General features: G+C 39.5%; 2 protein-coding genes across 2 annotated transcripts; both read right to left on the minus strand.

Moving 5' to 3' along the window:
* Positions 1–2756: 2756 nt before the first annotated feature.
* Positions 2757–8157, minus strand: noc4l (nucleolar complex associated 4 homolog). The gene is made up of 15 exons (XM_080476233.1): positions 7984–8157; positions 7722–7842; positions 7443–7549; positions 6236–6343; positions 5917–6063; positions 5716–5818; positions 5565–5599; positions 5421–5471; positions 5202–5313; positions 4172–4232; positions 3937–4047; positions 3629–3792; positions 3400–3482; positions 3174–3287; positions 2757–3064 (listed from the first exon to the last, which is right to left on the minus strand). Exons 1-15 carry the CDS (start codon positions 8134–8136, stop codon positions 2945–2947), a joined length of 1590 nt encoding a protein of 529 aa, XP_080332359.1. The 5' UTR covers positions 8137–8157; the 3' UTR covers positions 2757–2944.
* A 730-nt stretch (positions 8158–8887) lies between these two features.
* Positions 8888–11701, minus strand: pus1 (pseudouridine synthase 1). Its single transcript, XM_080476433.1, has 6 exons — positions 11404–11701; positions 10602–10822; positions 10377–10514; positions 10035–10137; positions 9214–9914; positions 8888–9111 (listed from the first exon to the last, which is right to left on the minus strand). The coding sequence occupies exons 1-6, from the start codon at positions 11465–11467 to the stop codon at positions 9079–9081; spliced, it is 1260 nt and encodes a 419-aa protein (XP_080332559.1). The 5' UTR covers positions 11468–11701; the 3' UTR covers positions 8888–9078.
* Positions 11702–18524: the final 6823 nt, after the last annotated feature.

The raw sequence follows: 18524 nt of genomic DNA on the forward strand, positions 1-18524 counted from the left end.
ATAGCCGTGGACGGCTTTAAATACTTAGGGATATTTATTTCCACTTCCTTTAAAAGCCTTTTTATTAAGAATTTCCCACCACAACTAGAAAGGTGCAAACTAGATATCTCCCGGTGGGCTTCACTCCCTTTGTCAGTCGCTGGTCGCATCAATCTAATTAAAATGGTAGTGTTGCCCAAATTTCTGTATCTCTTTCAACATGTTCCTGTACTAATTAACAAAGCCTTCTTTACTAAACTGGATAAAATACTTGGTGCCTTTATTTGGGGTGGTGGGCCTGCTCGTATTAAGAAATCGACGCTTCAGTTAGCTAAATTAGAAGGAGGCTTTGCCCTGCCAAATTTTCGTACATTTTACTGGGCCTGCAATATTATGAAACTGCCAATTTGTTTAAGCTGTCACTCCGCTCCTGATTCCCCAGCATGGGCCCAAATGGAAGCTTCTTCATTCAGGTGCTCTCCCGCCTCAGTGGTCTGCTCACAATTACCCACCCCGACCTCTAACACTGCTGACAATCCAGTGGCCTTACACACCATTAAGATTTAGCTCCAATTTCGTAAGCACTATGGCCTACACAGAGCCTCGTTGCATATACCTATTCTGAATAACTCTTCATTTCCCCCATCTCTTACAGACTCTGTTTACCGTGTTTGGTCAACTAAAGGCCTTGTAACCCTCGATGATTTGTATGAAGATGGGATCTTCCTTTCCTTCTCTTCACTCGCCTCTAAATTTAGCTTACCCAACAGCCACCTTTTTCGTTATTTCCAAATTAGACATTTCGTACAGGGGTTGTTCCCCCATTTCCCCAATCGACCCCCCGAATCTGAAATTGACCAGTTTCTTCTACTTTCACCAAACCACAAGCGAATCATCTCGGTCATCTCAGGCAGAATTAACTCGCTGAACCCTTCACCCGTAGTCTCTCTTAAAGAGTCCTGGGAGAACGACCTGGGTATTTCCATTTTAGCTGAGCAGTGGAACAAGATTCTCCAACTAACACACTCCTCGTCTATCTGTGCCGGACATGGCTTATTACAATGTAAGGTCCTTCACAAAGCACACTACACCAATGAGAAGCTGGCTAAGATATTCCCGGGTAAAAGCGGTGCATGCAATAGATGCAACCAATCCCCAGCCAATCACGTACACATGTTTTGGACCTGTCCCCGGCTCACCAAGTTCTGGTCTGACATATTTGAAACCCTCAGCCAAATTCTCACTACCCCTGTCCCCCCGGACCCACTGACTGCACTTTTTGGCCTGTCACAGGGTCATGGCTTGTCCTCTGCAGCAAAACGCCTTGTAGCCTTTACCACTCTCCTGGCCAGACGTGCCATTCTTCTTAAATGGAAGCAAGCCACCCCTCCATCACACAATAGATGGATCCAGGAGGTCCTAGCCTGTGTCCGTCTGGAGAAACTGCGGTATTCTTTGAAGGGATCTCTCGGAACCTTTCGGGAGATCTGGAATCCCCTGCTGAGTCATGTGAAAAATATTGACCTAACCCTTGAAGTTAGTGATGTAACCCCTTGAGGTGTCTCTCTCCGCTCTGTTTACCATTACTATCATTGTTATTATTTCTTCTGTCTTTCTCTCCTTTTATTTGTGTTCTTTTACTATTATTATTATTATTTTTTTTTTTTATTATTATTATTTCTTAATTTATTTTATTTTTATTTATTTTTATTTTTCCATTTTATTTTTATTTATTTTATTTATTAATTTATTTTATTTTTTCATCTTATTTTAATTTATTTAATTTATTTTTTTATTCTATTTTATTTTTTTATGTGTGTGCGTCCGTGCGAATGTGTGACGTGCTGTGTTCTGGTGGCTAATAATGGGTGGGGAGGGGGGTGGAGGGTTGGGGCTTAGGGGGATTAAACTACAGACACTTTACCTTATTTTATAGACATTGTGTCAGGCTGCCACGTTCTGCTCATATCTATGTACCCTTTCTACCTCAATTCCTGTGAACTAGTTCTGCACCAACTGTAAATGTTCTTTTTTTGCTGTTGTGATGCCTACTGTTTGTCTGTCGAAAAACCTAATAAAAAAAAAAAAAAAAGTATAAAGCGCTGGGAGACCAATTTTTTTGAAAGGAATTCAAAGACCCTCTAAGTACAAAGGACAGCCTTTCTAAAGGCATTACTGAGAAGACATGTTCGCGCCACTCCCGAAGATGTGGTGGTTCTTCATCTAACTATCTTTGCAAGATGGTATAGCGGGCAACAAAAAGTTGAATTCTCAAAACGTATTCAGCCCAGAAATAGTATTTAATATTTGGCAATTTTTCCAGTTTCATTTGCAGACGTCGACCTCTCCAAAGAAATGGTTTTTTTAGGTACTATATTGGCCTGGAGAAAATATCTGGAACATGGTTGGGTAATATTCATTTTAATGACGGCCACTCTACCGATCAATGATAATGGCAAAGGGGTCCATCTTTGTAAATTATTTAAAATTTTTTTCACGACTGAGGTCAGATTCATTTCAATTAATTCATCAGTTCTGGGTGAAGTGTAAAAACCCAGATATTTAAATCCTTTGGTCGATAGCCTAAAGGCCATTGATTTAGTTAATTGAGAATATTCCATTTTCCCCATTGGCAGAGCCAGAGATTACACAAAGTTTACTTTATAACCAGATAACTCTCCAAATTCATGAACTGTGTTCAAAAGTGGTGGAACAGAAGATAATGGATCACTTAAAAATAAAAGAAAAAATAGAAAACTGAGTCCCCCCCAAGCATAAACTTTGAAAAAGATTTTATTGATGTACATTGGTCACGATTACACTTAACGACATGATTTTGTTTGTATTCTTCCTTCTGCAAGTCTCAAAAACATGTGCAAACAACTTGTGGGATCAGTCGGTTGTGCCGTCCCTTAGGAATAAAAAGAATTTGAAGTTGTACTTTACAAAAAATAAAACACACATCCTAAACCAGACAAAAATGCTGTCCCAGCACTTCTCCACCCCCTTTTAGTAAGTGTGTCGCGGTTTCAAACTCCAGTGGGACGCTCTTAATCTGGGACTGCTTCAGGTCTTTCTCCATCAGCTGTGAAAGAGAGCATGAAAACACATTATTCTTGCTGCTCGGGCGAGTCTACGACGCGTATGGATGAAATTTTATTAGGAGGAAAGGAAACGGAGGAAAATAATCTTGCCTCGTGTGCCGTGATCTCCAGCACCCCGCTGATGTCGTCCTCTTGATCCGACAGCGGCGTGTTGATCAACATGGCGGCTTTGGCCACATCTGGATGATAGTGCCTCTGAAGTGTCTGGAGGAAAAACAAAAAAAAATAAACATCTTCTATGACACTTCAATTTCCTTTCACAAAAACAAAAACGCAAAAGAGATCCACAGATGATCGCCTTGCAGATGAAACGCACCTTAATTTCCCACAAGCTGCTGTCTAAGGCACGACACTGAGCAGGATCCTCTTCTTCCATTAAATACGGATCCTCAACAGCCTCTGTCGTTATGAATGCAAACATACATCGTCTATTTCAAATGACATTTGTGCATCATGTACAGATTTTTATTTTTTATTTTTTTTAAATCAACTCCCATCGTCTGAGCAGGAATTTTGGTATCAACAGAAATCTGGCTGACGCTCACCTTTTTCTGTGTTTGGCTTATGAATAAGGACTCTGCAGGACGGGTGGCGGCGGATCAGGTTGTAGATGAAGGGCAGCAGTATGAGAAGGGCTGTGGGTGGTGCGCTCAGAGCCAGGCGCGCCAGGCGCTTGGCAAAGGCAGCCACCAAGTACACAGGCAAGTGACTGTAGACGAGCGCACACGGGACAGAGTACACACAGAAGAGGTGCTTTAATTGAGTTGTGGTGGACGTTTTGAATAGCAAGTAACTGTTGGCTATAAAATACTATGACAATACTTTCAGCTGTTGAGGCTGAAAAAAATCTTACCTGGAGCTAAGAAAGAGGTTGGCCAGATGAAAAAAGCGTGCTCGGTATTTGACGTGGAAAATGGAGGGCTCGAGAAGATTATAGAGCTTCTTGTAGAAATCAGGATACTCCCTGCAAACGCACACAGCGTATTTAATGTATTTCATTCAAAAGTCATCTTCAGAGTCAAGAGAAGACAGTTATTGAAAGTCATGTGGCAATTCAATGCAAAGGATGCTCTTCTGATAATACTCACAGGTTGTGCTGATGAATGAGAACAAAGAGGCCATTGAGAGCCAGCAGGCTGATCGCTCCACCTGTTCAATCAAATCAGTTCCACATTTATCTTGAGGTTTGAACGTCAGTGGAAGTTTGTTATCAACGTTAATCCCAGAGAAGCATTTCTGCAGCACGTCTTCAGTCTTCAGAGACTAGTTAACTCTTTCCTGATAAATCCATTTTGTTTGTGTATCCCCACGTCTGCACGTTTGTATGCTGTCTGTAAAGTACAACTATCAACCCACAAACCTGGGAATCACAGCTCAAAAACACTGAACTGCTACAAACAACTGAATTTTTAGCAAAAGAAATTATAGTGACAGGAAGGTCAGGTCAGTTACAATGGTAACTAACATTACATGGCAGTTTGGGCTGCATGTTAGAAGGAACCGGTCAATATGATACCTATCATGCCGATATTTCTTCTCTGGGGTTCTTAGGTCTTCACACTGCTGTGACTTGTATGATCAGGTGAACTGGTGTGTTGACCGCCCATAGGCTCAGTCATAGTTTTACCTTCACATACGAAATGACTAGAGAGCTACTGCTCTCTTACATTTGTGACATAGTTGAACAGAAAGTAATTATCTTGCCCTTGACTCTTTTTTTCTCTTTTAACTGAAAACTAATACAGTGGTTTTCAGATTTTATAAACAATTGAGAAATAAAATATTTCTTTAATGACCCTAACATGTTATTTAAATGTCCGTCTTACGTACCTAACCACTGCGTTAGTTATTTGTTTGCTGTTTCTTAAATCAGTCTGGAGATTAATATTGTATAAATCTAAACACCCACTTATGTCATCTGCACTATAGTGAATGTTGTGTATAATATATTACTTGACAGCTGTACTTTTAAATCAGTGATGTGGGTGCCAGTGGGGCATAAATGACAAAGTAAAGCTATTTAATAGTGCAAAAGTGTGACTAGTAGAACAATTGCTGACAATAATAATTCTTAAAAAAAAAAAAAACGCAAAGTGATTTGAAAGAAAACCAGCTTACCAACATCATAGGCAGCAGTCAAAAAGTCAATCATCAGAGCGGGTTTGCTCATGTGAGGCAAAATGGAGTCATGGAGGATCACCAAGACCTGTTTATACATGCTGCTTGGCAACTACAACACAGAAATCAACAAGCCAGTGGGATTAAACACAATGTGGATGATGCCGTGCTCCAGATATGTAGAGAACAGTTACAACCTAGTAAAATCTAGATATTTACCTTATACTTGAGAAAGCCAAGCCACATCCTCTCAAATGCTCGTTTGTGTTCCTGAGACGAAGAAAAACATTTTGCAGTTCATTCAATAAAACATTTTAATTCCTGGCAGAAACCTGCAGATTTGACTCAAAATATTGTTCTTACATTCAGTTTTGCAGCTTTCCAGTCCTCATGCTTGGCTAGAGATAAAAGCATTTATTTAGTGATTTACAGCTATGTGAATCACACAGACGCACTTCAGCATCACCCCAAAGCAGAAACCCCTAGTGAGGCATTTAGCACATTCAAAACTTACCTTCCTGTTTGACCATAAAGTTGGTGAGCTCGGACTCTTTGCTCGGCATGCTGATGTTGGACATGAGGGTGAACACGTTGTTTTGATATATGGCCATCACAGTCTGCGGGGGAGCATGCAAACATTATTTAGCACATGAAAATGATATTTTACAACACAGAAGACGACGTTCCTTCATCATGTGATGCGTTTCCCTACCACCTTGTTTTTCTCCATCACTCTGCCTATGTTGTCCCGGATGGAGCTCATCACATAATAGCGCAGGTCCTCCATATCCAGGAACTGGTGAAACCTGGAGATCAGCAGGGAGTTGTCTGCAGTTTGAGACAAAAGGTTGTCCACCACCACCTGACAACAGCAGACACATCAGAAGGTTCATCGAGTTACTCATGACAAAAGCTTAATATTCAACTTCAAGTCTTCAGTCTGTTCGTGTATGTTAATGCAAATCAAAGTGCTTAACAGACAACTAAAGCAGTGATTTTTTTTATTTTTACCACCGATGGTGACATAATCCCACCTGTATCAGTTCCCTTGGGAAGCTGTAATGTTCGCTCCAGTCCAAGTCCTCAAGAGGATGCTGTCCTTCTGCTGTAGCAAACTTCATCAGGCAGCAGAGGACACTCTCCTGTGTTCAAGCAAGTATTCATAGTTTAACATTGGGATTTACCTTAAGATTAAATAAAAAATAAAATTTCCAATTGAAAAGATAGTGTGGAACAGGACTAAGATAAACGCAGAATGAACATCATTTTACCCAAACTGCTGTAATACTGACTTAAGTGAGCAATACTGTAAATCAACATGGAAGCCCCTGACATAAGACTATTAGAAATTCTAAATAATGCTTGTGTCAAACACTGAGCATGATGTATAAACCAGTGTACTGCTGCCCCGACTGAGACTGAAGAGTTTAAACTCTTTTGCATCCAAAGCTAAAGTGGGAAGATAATGTGAATAATGAAAAAGAGTCTGGAAATGTTGCAAGCACAGATGTCTCTACGTCTGCAATCCTTGCAGATAGAGGTGACATGAACAACTGAGCGGTTGTTTTGAGGCCATGAAGGATTCTTCATAATGTCATGATTCAACATTGACTATGTGACTTTCTGCTGGGCTCAGAGTTCTTCCCTTGGCATTATAAGCTCTGGAAGGTGCAAAAGTGACCAATGGTTATATTGATGTTTTCTTGGTACTCTGGATGGCTCCGTTGGAGAAAATTAATCCAACATCTTTATCACTGGTCAAATGTTTGTTTTCTTTCTATTGTGTGGAATATATCATGTTAATTTGTGCTGTGACCTGTTATTATTTAATGACTTATAGTACATGTCTTTTGATCATGTTTGTTCATATGCTGCATAAAGATGTAATAGTTAGCATTGTCATCTCACTACAAGCTTCCAACTTCAATTCCAGCTTACTTTAAAGGGCGTGCATGTTCAGCCTCTGCATGTTTTTCCCATTTCTGCGAGCACTTTTGCATCCAAACACATGTATTAAGACATAAATAACAGTGTGTTACTGTTTGTGTCTCTATGTCCCCTCTACAATCCACTTTTCAGGCAGTGCAACCTGTGTTTGGCTGAAGTATCTGATCACACTTAATTAGATTAGAACAATTATACAGGAACAATGTTAAGTCTCTATTCATAAAGTGTGTGGAATAAAACGTAATCCCTGTGGTCCGAATTGAAAGATTTGTAATGAGAAACGGACGGCCTCACCTTGATGGCATGAAGCTCATGACTGAGGTGATCAAGAAGTATCTCCACGCTACTTTTATAACGATGTCGCATAAAGATGCGGTACTTCTCCTCGGCAGAGTACCCTCCTTTAACCATGGAAAAACACATTTTCAGAAACATTCATACCTACTGTGCAGCCAGGATCAAACACAAGACAGCTGAGAGTCCAACATAGGATGAAGTGTAGCTCCTTTAACCTTGATAGTTTGCCTCCACTTCATAACTAGTCATTTACAGGCATTATTAATCTATACTCACCACTCAACGCCTCCTCTTCTCCGGGGAGTTTTCCCATGAATAGATCGTTTCTTTCCAACAACGTACAAAACAACGTGTTGCATGCCTCAACGGCGCTGATGACATCCTTTTCTTTTTCTGACTGCAAACACACAATTGTGAATACACACAAATGTTTCATTAAAACAAATCAGTACAACATTTCCTCAGTCACAATGATGCAAATTAAAGTTCACTAATCCAACCTTGGCAGGAAACTAAGAGAAATGCAATTAAATTTTACCTGAAGGACCTCGAGAATGTCAAAAACGTCATTGGCGTGTTTTCTGTTTTCTAGTATGCGTTCAACGCTCCTGCCGAGGTCGATTTTAGCCTTTTTTACACTTTGGTTTGATGTTTTCTCTGAACTCACGATGCGCTTTCTGGCCGGCGCCATGTTGACTGGTGGTGCATTTGGGTAACCACTCGAGAGCGTAGGAAAATCAACGATCATGAATACAACGCCAAAAACACTATACGCGATTGTCCGTTTTGTTTACCGTAGTTGTAAAAATTTGACCAGATTGTATACAAATTATTACGTATGACAATGCATGTGTGAAACAAAAATGTTTCATTTCTGAAGCAGAGTTTAATGGAAAGGTTCATTTCTATTTTTTTCTTTTTCAACCCGCGAGTTCCTGAATGCGACATTAGTCCTCCACGTTAGAGTAAGTTTCGCCCCCTGGTGGCTGGAAGTCTGAGTTTCAATAGATGCTTTCTAGTGAGTTTACGTCTCAGTTCAAGACCAACTTGAACATACTCAAGAACCTTTTAACATAAGCATGCCATGCAAAAGCACTATAGTCATCCTGGCCTCAAATGACATACACAAGCATATTTAGAAAATGCAGAAATGACACATTAGTCTTTACATTTACATAATAGACTTATGTGACAAAGAAATTTAATGTCTGGAAAAAATAATGCAACACGTAGCCCCAAGATTGTAATTTATATACTTTGACTACTTAAAGCACACTTATGAATCCACAGCAGTTGTGAAATTCAGGAACAGTCTCGGTTTATTTTTCCAACATGACTGATGGTAAGAATGAGGACCTACTCTTTATGTTGGTATCACTGAAGAAACATGAGAAACCAAGTATTCATGTGTATTTTGGCATGAAAATAAGACAAGGATGTTTCAAGACAGAACAACAGATGCTTCTTTTATTATTTTCTTATTTGGTATAAACGTGTGTAAATGAGAGACAGCCATTCATCTCCATTAAAAAAAAACAGATGCCAACACTCTCATATTGTAAATAAAAGCTAATTTCCATGAAAAGAAAGAATGTCTGGGTGGGAAAACGCTGCTTTCTGTCGAGCCATTGAACTAATCAGATTCATTTCCTTCATCTGCATTGTCCTGAAAAAGAAAAAAAGAGCAACAATGAATGAGCATATAATTACAAAATCAATTCTCAATCTTTGCAATTTGATGCTTAATATTCCACCCCCCCAAAAAAACCTGTTTTTGATCCTTGTTTTCCCGCGTTTCTCCGGCGGTGGTTTCAAAGTCATGGATGGGAAGTGTGGCCATCCAGCTGACCATGGAGCCCTCTTGACACTCCGTCTCGACGATGGTGGGGTATATGTGGGCCTCCTTAAAAGCCTTGATCGCCTCCTCCTCGCGATCCCACTCCAGGCGCTCGTGCAGCCCGTCCCCTCCGAAGCGCTTGTTGTAGCGGTCAAAGTGGACCCTCTCCAGGACCAGCCCCAGCCCCGGGGCTTTGGGAACATCCACCTTCTCCTGTCCCCAGCTCCGCTCTATCACGTCCTCCTTCGCGTAGCACCTGATCACGGCGATTACCAGGCCGATCATTTTGCGGATTTGGTGGAGCATGAAGCTCTGGCCTCGCACCGTGATCACCGCGAACTCGCAGCCGCTGCAGATGAAAGGCTCCCCGCAGGCCATCTCTGTGATGTAGCGGCGGGCACTGGGGTCACTTGGAGCCTTCTGGGAGGTGAAGTTGTGAAAGTTATGAGTGCCTTTATAGAGGGAGAAGAGACGGTTCGCCCTCTGAAGCGTCTCCGCTTCCAGGCGAAAGGCTGCTATTTTCGTCGTGTCATAGTCTTTGTGGGAAAAGGCCACTGTTGGGAGCATGTACGAGTATGTACGAGCGTCGCAGTTGTTTTTCGAGTTGAAACCTTGAGTCACCCGTTTCAGTCCTGCCAGCACAAAGAAAGACATTTAAAAAGGTTAAAGACAGAGTGTTTCTCTGCAGGATTCATCATTAAAATACATTGATGAGTCATTATTCTTAGAGAAATCTCAAACTAAGGTCTCACCGAGCACTCTGATCTGCGCTGGCAGATGCTCATTGATCTTTTCAACGATGTCTTCAATCAATCGCACCTTTAGTGACACCACTTGGCCAGCCGCAGACACACCCTGAACAAATTTGAAGAAACAATCCTTTTCGAGTTAACGGCGATGAAGTCAAACATTCCATGGTTTCAATGGACGTGTCCATCAGTCCTGCATTACTGAAGAAATGGGCTATGAACTGCTACTGTGATTACATAAGATCTCCTATAAAGCTGTTTTGACAGAATGTAACTAAATGTAAATAAAAATCACTGAGTCACACGATAAAAAGAAGGTCATTCACCTACAAACAAGCCGTATACCTTATCTGTTCTGGCACATCTTTGGAAAGACATCTTCTTCATGTCATCACCATGGTTCTCTGGAATACAGCCAGATTTAACCAGAGCAGTCACCAGATCATCCTCGATGGTCCTGAACTGGGAGTTTCCCGAGTTTCTCTGAAGCAAAACAAACGCATGCCTGTAAATTAACATCAAACAACGGTGTTTACAAAATCAGAGACCAAATTCATTTGTGAGGTATACCTGCATGCCGTAGTACCCCTTCCCAGAGTACGCCATAAGGAGGACAACTTTCTTTTTTGGATATCTCTTTTCATCTTCGGCGTTTTCATCGGTTTTGATTTTTTTCGTGGCCTGCAGCCTCTCACCGGAGTCCTCATTTTCTTCTTTGCTTCGTTTCAACAGCTTAGCTGTCTGCTGATCTGGAGATCCTTCACTCATTCTCAACACCTTGCTGAGGCCACCTGGAAGGAACGCATTGAAAAACATTGTAAGTCTTAAGAGCACTGAATTACTCGACTCAAATAGTAATAAATATTGTTATATTGCTTGAATTATATTCAGGCATAAGTAAAAGTTAAGAAAATGCTGAAATTATACTTGATTATACATAAGAAACAATGAATACCACTTTTTAAAGGACATTCAATGCACTTGGATAAAATATCTGTTTTCAAAGCAGACGTCTTATACATACAGTCTACAAAAATGAGAAACAGGTGTAGATATACTGCAGGGTAAACTTACTTGAACCAAGCATACAGATCACAAGTTCAGACGACAAAATTTAAATTGTAACCAACAGTAGTGGAGTAGAATACATTGTGTAACGTGTACTTAAGTATGAATGAAATGACATAATTGATAAATACTAATTAAAGCATCCTTTATATACGTAGTTACAGTAACGTGAGTATGTGTAATAGATGACAATGAGCAAATCGTTATTACACAGACGTAGAGTTTTTAAAAAAATGATCGTAAAACAAACAACACAGTAAATGACTCGTGTGTCCGGTGACGTCCCGTTGTTTTTCATTCTCACCGTGTGTCTTTAGCGTCCACCTACAGTTAACCAAGACACCAAACAGCGGTCGGATTTCAAACATAAGTTAAATCATGATGACAAAACCCGGCAGCTACATGCGAAACGACACAACAACTGAACCGAGGAAGCGAACGCTACGGAGAGCGAAGTAATGGCGATCAGGTAAGATGATCCTCCGGTCAAATCAATATGTACGACTGAATTGAAATTGTTAATTGAACGGAGCAGCTTGTCTGTGTGGTGTTATGCCGGAGATGAGGAATTAAACACATGGCCACCACCAACTTTGACCTCTGACGCAAGTCTCGCGAGACTTGCTCACATCTCGTTTCTGTACGCGTCGTGTCTATGCAGTGCACATCATGGTGCACACGGCCTTTTAACTGGACACAGATTTAATTGATGAGGAGACAACACACCATATATTCTTCCCCTGCTCTAAAAGACAACAATTTTGGTTTGATTGTATTCATTTCTGAGTCTTATCACCGAAAATATGATAACTTTTGGACTAGTATTGCAGAATGAAAATGATGAATTGGACAGTGATGTAATTCTGTGGTAGAAGTTGAAGTTTTTCATTCATAAGAATCCCCAACTTTCTATTTGTTTTAACAAATTCTCACAAAAACTCGCTAACAATGATCAAAACTATTCTAGCGCAGCAATTATACAAAATATTTGAAACATTCCAAATGGATCAGTCCCCTTTGTACACGAAAACACCATTTATATAAATATTTAGTAAACAAACTTAAATTGCTTTTTGAAATCTTCATGAATGTTAATAGTCAGAGTGCGCTTTTACTTCTCCCCCAGCTTTGTTTTGTTTATTGAGAAAGTAAATGCAAAGAATTCCTTCGTGCTTGTATTATTGTTGACTATGAACATGTGCCAAGTTTGTGTTTTTTTCAATTACATCAATGTTGATGTACAAAAAACACTTTTTACTGACTTATATAAATAAATAGATATTTTACTCTTGATGTAAACGTATCACATTCACTGTTTTGAATGAATACACTGGATAAAAAAAAACGTGTTTTATTGCTTTTCACAACAAGCATGACAATTTCTCAAATAAACACTGACAAACTAAATGTGACTAAAGCAGTAGAAATCAGTTTTTTACTGGATGTATTTATGTAAACCCAAGTCATCTAGCATGAGATGTAACTTTTTTCTTTCTTTCTCCTTTCTCCTTAATCTCTTTGTTTATTTTATCATTTTCCTCCTTGTCGTGTTCTTAATAAATTGTCATAGATTATGTTCACTACATGCACTTTGTACAGTTGTCCTGCTGACAATGTGTCATTATAAATAAAGTTTTTTTTGTTGTGTTTTTGGCCTCATTTTGCCTTTTAATATGCAGGCTAATCTTATAGAAAGAAAGAAGAAAAATAATGCTTCAAAACAAAATACAGTTTACACGTTTGTCTTTTTCCGTTTTCTATATCAACATACTAAATTTAGGAGGTGAAAAAATCCATATGAAGCCTTAAAACTCAACATTAGCAATGTTGCTTTTCAATGAATTCTCCAATGAAGTCTTGTTGTATGGATGCGAGGGTGACGCCATGTGTAGTAATATTTTTGTCCACTTGAGGGCAGCAGAATCCCACATTGAGAAACATTAATCAACGTCTCCAACCGTCTAAAAATCAGTGGCGTCGAATTCATTTCAGCCAGAGGTTACATGCAGCTCCATTCGACCTTGGGTTGGCCAGAATTGTAAAACAGCAGAGCAATAATATTTATTTACAGTTTGTTCGGCAACTCAATGTACCATGGTCGTTTTAGTGCAAAGAGGTATGCGAATTTTAGGCATTTAGAGCAAAATCTTTTATTAACATGACCACAAAAAAATGATTAAAATCTTAAAAAATAAGAGCACTCTCATCCTTCTCTCTTCTTTTACAATGCTTCCTGGTGCAAAGGACTGTGGAATCTAGAGAAAACCCCCAAAAAAAGGATTTCTCTGTTTGTATTATTCAACATGTTTTGACAAATTCACCTTTGTATTATGGCTTTACTGTAAATGCTACTTTATTGGCTTCATAGGCTCACCAGTCATCTGTTTAAAGCCCCTGGTTTTGGTATATGGATTTATTTATTTGTGTGTGTGTGTGTGTGTGTGTGTGTGTGTGTGTGTGTGTGTGTGTGTGTGTGTGTGTGTGTGTGTGTGTGTGTGTGTGTGCGTGTGTGTGTGTGTGTGTGTGTGTGTGTGTGTGTGTGTGTGTGTGTGTGTGTGTGTGTGTGTGTGTGTGTGTGTGTGTGTGGTTAATTTTGTAAAGCTTCTGTAATTTAATTTTCTTTTTTCAAGTGTGTCGGCAGTGTAAACATAAACAGATAATTCGTTGTTTCTTCAGTGTTTGCCTTCAGCAAGGAGATTTCATTCAAAATACAATGTTGTATTGTCTACCATGAGTAAATTGCAGTCTATTGTGTCAAAGCACACCCAGAACCTTCAAATTGGCTGCTTATTTCCTGAAAAGAACTTCTCAGGAACTCTTCATGCAGTTTTTAACAGGTTGACAGTAAACACAAACTCAACTGAAGGCACTGACAGACATTCTACCAACATGAAAATTAGACTATGTTCTCGTCTTATTTTACATGTTCCATGTCTCAAGTAGCAGTCATATTAAAGTCTGTGGGTAAAACTTAAAGTGAAATTATGATGTCATCTGTTGAAAGATTAACAGCGAGCACAGTGTTGTTTATATCCCCCTCAAGGACAACACAACATGGACTCACGCTGGTTGCCAGGGAGGCCAAACTATTAAGCCCCTCATCTTGGGAAGTCCTCTGTCAAATGCACTTATTTCATAGCACCTTATAAGGTGGTCGGTAAGTTTTCTGTGGAAACTCCAATGCCAAACATAGGCATGCTATGGGAACGGGGCCTTGGTTGCCACAATCCCATATCACATAAGGTATGCACCAATATTGTGTGAAAATGCAGAGCCTACTTAATGCATATGAGGCTCGAGTAGTGAAACAGTGATTCCAGATTGGTGATGCCAACTGATACAGTGTTGGTGGATCTGACAGCGACGAGTCGCAGGTACTTTCGGTTGAATTATCATAACCTAACCCAGCCTTCTTTTTAAAGTGTTCAATTCATAAGAAGTATTATTAGATGTGTGAAATCCCCTTCAGATGTTCAGAAACAAACTACAAAATCAGACTTTAACAAAACCAGCATTTATGTTGTTGATGATGCAACAGACATTACACAACATGTTCCATCTTTTGGGAACCGACAGTGATGTTTGTTCTTCCCCTGAGCTCAGACATAAACAACACCATGTATTTGTCCTGTTAGTCCGAGTCCAACTGCTGAAAGACGAAAGGAGAAATGACTTTTCAGTTTTCTCAGAAAGTCTGCCTTGGTCACATGGTTAAATCTGTTTTGTGTCTGGGTTTTTGTTGTTGTTGTTGTTGTTGTTGTTGTTGTTGTTGTTGTTGTTGTTGTTGTTGTTGTTGTTGTTGTTGTTGTTGTTGTTGTTGTTGTTGTTGTTGTTGTTGTTGTTGTTGTTGTTGTTGTTGTTGTTGTTGCAGAACCCAGGCTCACCTGCACTCCTCCACAGTGCGAGCTGGTCACACTGATCAGTGCTTATTAAAAAAAAAAAAAATAACTGTCTCTGCAACGCTTTCATCAGATCAGACTAAAACCCACCGACGCCTACGTATAATAAATATAATTGGAAACAACATCCTGGTCGTCCGTAAAGAAAATCCACAGCTGTTCCCCTGCCAGCTGAGTTATATAAGTTGTTGATTAAATGACACATCACATATTTGTCAAAGTTTTTTTTTCATATCACATGGGAATTAGCGATGCAATGCAGTCCTTTAATTGAAAACTGTCCAGCCCTCTAGTATTTCTGAGATACAGAAATAAGTTTTGAAACAACATTGGCAGTCGCTGATCAGATCGAACCTGTAAATTAACCTTTTATCAGCAAAAGATTTTGTATTTCACAGATAACACTGTGGTTTTTTTTTTGCTTCACAGATAACCACACAGTAAAAATACCTGCATTCATCTCATTTAAACACCACAGAAGTGTCTGTATGTGTCCACACACACCAGCCGGTGTTAAAGTAACATTTCCTAAAGTGGTAAAAGACTGACACCCATTTTTTGTTGACTTAACACCCGCTATTGTTAATATCCAACGCTACTGGGTGTCACATTAACATTACACTGGGGTAGAAATGACACCAGCATTGTGTTATCCTGAAAAGATATGGTGTTGGAAAAGTTAATAACTGTGACACTGACGGGTATTAATACCAACGTCAAATGGTATTTGAACTTATCATTTTTCAATGTGAGTCAAGAGCACTAACCACTGCTCTACTGTGCAACACTTTAATTTCAGACTGACAATAAATAACTATTGTATTCTATTCTATTCTATTCTATTCTATTCTATTCTATTCTATTCTATTCTATTCTATTCCATGAACATGAAAATGTTTGAAATAACACCAGCAATGTTATTCTATAGCTGTGTGATGTTAAAGCAACACCAACACTGTTTATTTAACGCTGACACCAAACTTTAAACACGTGGCATTTCTGCTGTGTCCCACAGTCTCACACTGATGATGTAGTCGCATGCGGGTGCGTCCCACAAGTGATCGACTGAAAAAAGTTTACTTTCCCCTCAATTTAATCAATATAGTGAAATACAGTGCTTATTCACCATTCAGTTTACATATAAACTGAAATATTCCAAACTTTTTTTGTGTTATTTTGAAATTTAGCTGATGAGTCACCCAAATCAGAGAGGACATAAACTATTTACAAGCTTTTATGTTTGTTTTGTTTTGGGGTTTTTTCTTTAATCTAAGGCCATAACTATTTCAATTAGAATGTCAAAAACGCCTGTTATAACAAATTTTTACACATTTTTATCAGAGCTTGCATGTTTTTCTCTTTAAGTCTTCTGGATTCCTCCCATAGTCTAAAAACATTCATTTGAAGTTAACTGGGGACTTTAAATTGTCCATACTCACTGGTGACATGTCTCGGCGGTGCCCTGCCCTTCAGCCATTGTCAGCTGGGATTGACTCCCGCACCTCAATTACCTAAATTGGACAAAACGCTAGAGCAAATTGATAGTTTAAATAGTTTACATAAGTTCTGCTCAACTGCCAGTAATAATCCAAAATGACAGTAAAACACCTCTGTGACAGCGTAGAACCGCCTCACTGCACCTCATTCATGTTTATCTCAGGTGTCGAGTCGTGGGCTGACAGAAGCTTTTTATGGTCCTCCTCTTTCTTTTTGTCAGACCTTTTCTGCTATCTGCTGAGTTTGTCTCTCCGTCTCAATGAAGCGATGTCTCACTGCGACAGCACACATTAATCCCAGAGTCTGAAAATAACTTGTCTTTCAGATAAACGGCAGACGCCGCAGGCCTGCCAGCCGTTTCACACAGGCACAGTCGCGACATCTTTGGGAATTTTTAGTTCCGCTTGCAAGAAGGATTCCTTTTGTTCCACAAAAGGATGCTTTTCACAGCTGCTTTTTGTTGTCTTTTAAAACCTTGACCAGCGATGTTACTCAGCAAAAACTGCCAGACGTATCACTGACCACTGAGGTGTCATTTTAAAGACTATTTATAGCACGACTGTAGCAGATAGATTCTCTGGCACAGCGACTGCGGGGCAGAGAGCAAAGATAAAACGGATTCCGTTATATCACTGCGGAGGCTGCTCTGTCACGGTGACAGAGACTGTGATTCCTCTCAGACAGCTCTAGTGACACTGACAAAAGTAAGACCATAGAAGTACTGTAAAGTGAACACCACTGGAAGGCTCTGGAAAGATAAAAAGGCTGTTGAAGAAGGTTGAAATATTCATTCGTATAATTTTTTTGATGAAACACAAAATGTTTAATGTGGTGTGTAAAATAAGGAGCTCACTCAAATGACTTATAATGTATGTGTCCCTTATGGATATATATAAATATTGTATGTCAATGTTAAATTTTTTAATCCAGGCAAACTCTTGATGAAGCTGGACAATGCTGGTAATATAACTTATAGTTGAACAGATCCTGTTATTTTAATCCCACTGAATAACAGCCTGTGTCAACTGTGTGATTTTCAACTATTTTATTTGGCCTAAATCACAAGAGAATATTATCAAATACTCTATCTTAGCTTCAGTATTTTCATTTTATTTTTTTCCAAACTTGAGAAAAATGATGGCCGAACAGTGGAACAGTGGAACAGTGGAACAGTGGTTAGTGCGCTTATCTCACAGCGAGACTGTCATGGGTTCCAGTATCGGTACAATACAGGTACTCGGTTATCTCTCACAGTCCCTAAACAAGCATGTGACCCTAAATCACCCCTCGGTATGAATCTGAGTGTGTGTGGTTGTCTGTCTCTATGTTTGCCCTTATTTAGCTGGGATCAGTTCCAGCGCCCTGAACAGGGTAAAGCTGTATAGAAGATGGATGGATGAAACAAAAAAAAAGATTGACAATTAGTTCAAGACTGTGGTATGCCCCTATAAATAATCACTGGGATGAAGTAAGCTGAATATGTAAGCTGCAGAAGATATTATAAGAAATATGAAGTAAGGTGGGTGTTCGCAAATGACTAACGCAAAAAGGGTGGGAGCAAATGAATTCTAACAGCATCTCCTATTCGATGGTATTTCTGAGCGTGTGTATACACATGTATTTAGCTATGACTCATTTGCTTGTGTTATTTAAATGTTTGTATGTTTATGGATCTGGCCACCACTGAACCACCAAACTATTTTCTTAACAGTTCATTTTGCCAGCTGAAATCTTAAGCATTAAAAATATTATACTTATTAGGTTTGGATTATATTGACTGCCATGCTGTAATACAGCAATGATGTAACATTATTTGATCTTCTTTGCTGCAAATTTACAGTGTGCTGGGGCCAGTCACAGGGTACACCTTGGGCAGAATGACCAGTTAACCTGTAATGCATGTTTTTGGACTGTGGAAGGAAATATGCAAACTCTATAACAAAAAAAAAAAAAAAGTACATTTTCAGAACTTCATTACTAAATTGGCCAAATAACTCATGAGCGAATATTTTTGCAGCAGAAGATTGTG

The sequence above is a fragment of the Lipophrys pholis genome (genome assembly GCF_963383615.2).
Source record: "Lipophrys pholis genome assembly, chromosome: 12".
Taxonomy (NCBI): Eukaryota; Metazoa; Chordata; class Actinopteri; order Blenniiformes; family Blenniidae; genus Lipophrys; species Lipophrys pholis.

Excerpts from the sequence above, each read along its gene's own strand:
- pus1 (XM_080476433.1), bottom strand. The coding sequence starts at position 11,467 with ATGTTTGAAATCCGACCGCTGTTTGGTGTCTTGGTTAACTGTAGGTGG. Across the intron at positions 9,915-10,034 it reads AGCGCAGATCAGAGTGCTCG|GACTGAAACGGGTGACTCAA; the intron begins GTGAGACCTTAG and ends TTGTGCTGGCAG. Across the intron at positions 9,112-9,213 it reads AAAACAAGGATCAAAAACAG|GACAATGCAGATGAAGGAAA; the intron begins GTTTTTTTGGGG and ends TTTCTTTTTCAG.
- noc4l (XM_080476233.1), bottom strand. The coding sequence starts at position 8,136 with ATGGCGCCGGCCAGAAAGCGCATCGTGAGTTCAGAGAAAACATCAAAC. Across the intron at positions 7,550-7,721 it reads AGAAGAGGAGGCGTTGAGTG|GAGGGTACTCTGCCGAGGAG; the intron begins GTGAGTATAGAT and ends CCATGGTTAAAG. Across the intron at positions 5,819-5,916 it reads GAGTGATGGAGAAAAACAAG|ACTGTGATGGCCATATATCA; the intron begins GTGGTAGGGAAA and ends GCTCCCCCGCAG.